This window comes from Elephantulus edwardii, unplaced genomic scaffold (assembly GCF_000299155.1).
Source record: "Elephantulus edwardii isolate Elephantulus edwardi_28Jun2011 unplaced genomic scaffold, EleEdw1.0 scaffold00043, whole genome shotgun sequence".
NCBI lineage: Eukaryota > Metazoa > Chordata > Mammalia > Macroscelidea > Macroscelididae > Elephantulus > Elephantulus edwardii.
In genome coordinates, this window is record NW_006399793.1 from 15,035,819 (window position 1) to 15,039,956 (window position 4,138).

Below are 4,138 nucleotides of genomic sequence, written 5' to 3' on the forward strand. Positions count from 1 at the left end.
TCAGTGGAGAACACACTTGTTGCTGTAGAATCACGACCTTCAAGTCTTCCCTGACTCTGAGGGTGGTTTTTGGAGTCCGTATATTGCACAAGAGTAGATTGTTCATCTTTCTCCCATAGAGCTAATGGTGAAGAAAGGCTGAATTAGGAGAAAAGCAAAGAGATTCCTTCCCTTCTTTCTAAAAGTCAAGAGGCTGAGCCACAGGGGCCGAGTTTTCTGGACAGTTTCTGCGATGCTGTTCCTATGGTTGTTGTCCGTGGTCTCCGCCTCAACTGTCGCTGTGCCAGCACCCGAAGCTCGTGGGCAAAGCAAGAGGGCACCTCACACCCAGGTGGAAGCGCCTAATGTGGTGCTGGTCGTGAGCGACTCCTTCGTAAGTATCTTTAGGCTGGAGTGGGGTGTCCTGATGACCAGCTGCCAACTCACAGCGCTTCCCAGGGAGGAGAATCAGAGAAACTTTTCACCATGTTTGCCCCAATGCGTTGTTGAGAAATATACATTTTACTTAGAAGTTCCATATGCTTGCACACGCACATCACTTGCTTATTATGCTCAACTAAAAGTTTTGAAAAGCAGTGCGCTCTGGTAGCGTCTGTGCAAATTTAAAAAAAAAATTACCATTAGCCTTCTAATTTATTTTACTTCTTTTAGGTTAGGTTAGGTTAGGTTAGGTTAGGCTAGGTTAGGTTAGGTTAGGTAATGGACTTAAAGAAGAAATCAGAGAGAACGAGAGAAAGCTTAATGCAGCTTTATTAAAATGGGGAAAGGGGAGCTCCCAGGTGAGTTCCTCATCCTGGAGAGGCAGAATGGGAAGTCACACTGTGAACTTACTGAGAAGGATTTTTATCAACAGAGTCTTTAGGGAGGGACATTCCACTGATTTACGAGCCACCTGCTAGCTTAGACAGGCAAGGCCATTTTCTTATCTTCAACAGCAAGGCCATCAGCATTTGAGTTCTGAATTCTTCATTCTTCTCTTTGGCCTCTTTGCCCAGACTAACATCTTAGACTCTTTTTAGTGATAAAACAGGGCGACGTATCTTTCTTTTGGCTACTTCCTGCTAAACAGGGGCAACGATCTTGGGGTTCAGAGCCTGGGGTGAGTCAGTCTGGGATTAGTGGCCAGGGGAGAATTAACATGGTCATCTTCTTGATCCTGTGAAGTAAAAAACTTAAAGAGACATGGAGTGATTAATAACAGTATGCTTATGATTACTATTGGTCTTAGAGAAGGGGAAATTTAAGTTAGAGATGAGTTTTTGAGTTAATTTGGGAGAAGGCTTGTGGTTGAATGCTGTATAGAGTCTTATTACATTAAAAGTGTTGTCCTGGTTTAGCTACAGTGTGCTTGTTTATGCTGGCATTGTGTATACAGTTTTCATGTTTCACTGCAGAGGGTGTTAGATGCAAGTGGGCTTAGTGGTCTTACCGGGCTTTGGTTTTCAGAAGGGAATGTGTTCTTGAGTGGTGGAACACTCAATTTGCGCTGATGGAATGGCTTGAGGTGTTTTGGTGGAGTGTAGTTTAGAGAAATTGATGGGTACTGCTGCTAGCAAAGGTCGTTGTAAAGAGACAGACAGTTAACAATGAGAAAGGTTGGTTGCCATTTGACTTTGGTTAAGGAATAGTAAGGTGCAGGTGCTCTGGATAATTTAGAACTAAGTTGGAGCTTGCATAGTTTGTGGCTCTCCAGAGGCTTGTTGTATCATTGTCTGCTTAGCTTGGAGAATGTTATTGGAGACTTCTACTTGGGTATTGGCATTTAGAGCATAGGAAATTTACTTAGTGAGGGGAACATGTTTGACTTGAGAAAGGTGGTGTCAATGGGGGTCACCCATGACTTTAATAGCTGTGGAAGTGGTTAGGGTGACTGCACAGGACCTGCTTCAGTATGGTAGGAGAGGCTTGGGTGCCTGCTATTTGATGAGAGTGGTGTTTCTGAAGTGACTTTAGTGGCTTGGTCCAGACCTTCAGATGAGAGTCTGGGTATACAGCAATGTGAGTGTTTTTCAGAGTAACTGTTTAAGGAGGGAGAGACAAGGCACGATGCCAAAAGAAGGGGCTTGGTGAGCAAGTTACGGTTTAGCAGAAGGAGTTGGCTGTACATCAGTTGGAAGGAATTTAGAAAGGAAGGTGAACAGAGTGTTGTTCAAGTACAGGCTAAGGCAATAACAAGTAAGGTAACTTAAGACTTGTGTAACTTGACAGTCAGTGAGTCTGTATATGTGCCTTGTTTTGCCTGAAGACTGGGAGTGATATGATATGTACAGCTTATAGCAGATACTTAAACTAGATGATGCCTGCTGGGTGTTTTCGGAGATGAAGCTAGGACCATATTAAAGTAGGGAGGCCAAAGATGGGAATGGTATGCTGGAGTGAAGCTTAGTTAGGCTTAGAGTTGAATTTTGTTCAACTTCTTAAATCAGTCTGGTGTTTTGAAGGTTTGTAATGGTAAGAGGCAGAAAACCCTTGTGAAGGGTGTTCCCAAGGACAGTACAAAGAGGAGCAATTGGAAGGCAGATCAAACTCATGGAGGAGTGCAAAGAATTGAGGTGATGTAGCACATCCTAGGTGCTTTTAGGCCAGAGAGTATGAGACAGGTTACATAGACTTTCAATTTTGCAGAGTTCTTAGAGAATTTTAACATGGAATCAGGGCAGACTCCGAGGTAGAGAGAAACATGGAAGTGGACAGTAAAGAAAAAGTTTGAGTATAAACCCTTGACTACTTGCCATTTCAGTTCTTATGTTTTGAAGGACAGATGGATTGAACGAGCCAAAATTCGGTTACACAATTTGAGATTGCTTTAAATCAGGTGTGATGTTGAGGATGCACAATTTTCAGAGGAGAGCTGTCCCCGGGACAGGTCCTCCGATTAGGCATAATGCTGGAGGTTTGTGAGGAGTGCTGTCCCTGGGACAGATCCTCAGATTAGACATAATACTGGATGTTCGCGAGTTTGGAGGAGGAGAGCTGTCCCTGGGACAGACCCTGCCTTTTTAATGAGGTAAAAGAGCCAAGGCAATCCCTGGGCGCCTCAGGGATTGACTGGACCCTCACCTCAAGAGAAGTGGTGTTTGCAGTTGAGAATTGAAGCCAGTGTTGGATGTATTCAGATTTAAATGGCAAATTGTCCTTCAATTTTTGGGACTAGCATAATAGAACAGAGAGGAAAAAGGACAAAGCAAAGAAGTTTGGCTTAGTTTAGAGGGTATAAACCAGACCAATAAAGAACCTGGGAAAGCATTTTGCTTTGCTTATGTAGCAATGAGGCCTTGAAAGCTGCTCCTTCTGAGAGAGCAGCTAAGATACGGACATTATTTTTACTAGGGGAGAAGAAAATATTAGGATTTTGAGGAAAAGTGGGTAGAGCTTCTGTATCTGCTTAGGAGAACATAAGGAAGAAAATGATTTGAAAGTAGATTTCAAAGTCTGTGCCTTGAGAAAACTTGTAGGGGGCTTCTTAAGGTAAGTTGCAGTGCTTTTTAGTGAGGAGAGCAGCTTAGGTGTGTAATGGGTGTTAAGGTGGGTTTAAGAGGTTGAGCTCAAACACCAACAGCAATAATTGATTTTCATCAGTGAACAAGTGAAGTGTTTAGAGGAATTTGGTAAAGTAAGGGATGGGAACTGTGGAATGAAGTATTAGAGTTTGAGAAAGGTTTTGCAAGTAAAGAAAAATTGGGGATCCAGTGTCTGAGGAAATTAATAAAGCCAAGAAAGGAGAGGATTTGATCAGCAGTTTGAGGAGGTTTGGGGCTTTTAATGGCTATGTGCAGACTGTTAGACTTCTAGTGGTGGGCCTTAACTGAAAGCTGGTATGTGTGACTGTGAGGAGAGACAGTTGGGCCTTGGAAGGGGATACTCCGTATCCTTTGGAGGCCAAGAATTTTGAGCAGTGTGAGTGTGGGACTGCACACCGAAAGATTACTTATTTATTTAGGATAAGAAGTTTATAGGAAAGTGGGCAAGTAATGATGGTTTTTAAACTTCTGTAGTGTTGTGTGGAGACAGGGAATGAGGTTTAGCAGGAAAAGAAGAGGAGTTCTTTAGAGTAACGAAAACAGGTTGGTAGTGAGAGGTTACAGATGAAGTGGAAAGATACTATATGATAAGGTTGACAATGCCTGGTGAGTGATAC

At 43.0% G+C, this 4,138-nt stretch overlaps 1 protein-coding gene across 1 annotated transcript in view; it reads left to right on the top strand.

The window, feature by feature from the left end:
• The first annotated feature begins 232 nt into the window (after window positions 1–232).
• Window positions 233–4,138, top strand: part of ARSK (arylsulfatase family, member K) — a 68,791-nt gene continuing 64,885 nt past the window's right edge. The window contains 1 exon segment of the mRNA XM_006885392.1: window positions 233–373. Coding sequence (XP_006885454.1) covers window positions 233–373 — 141 coding nt within the window.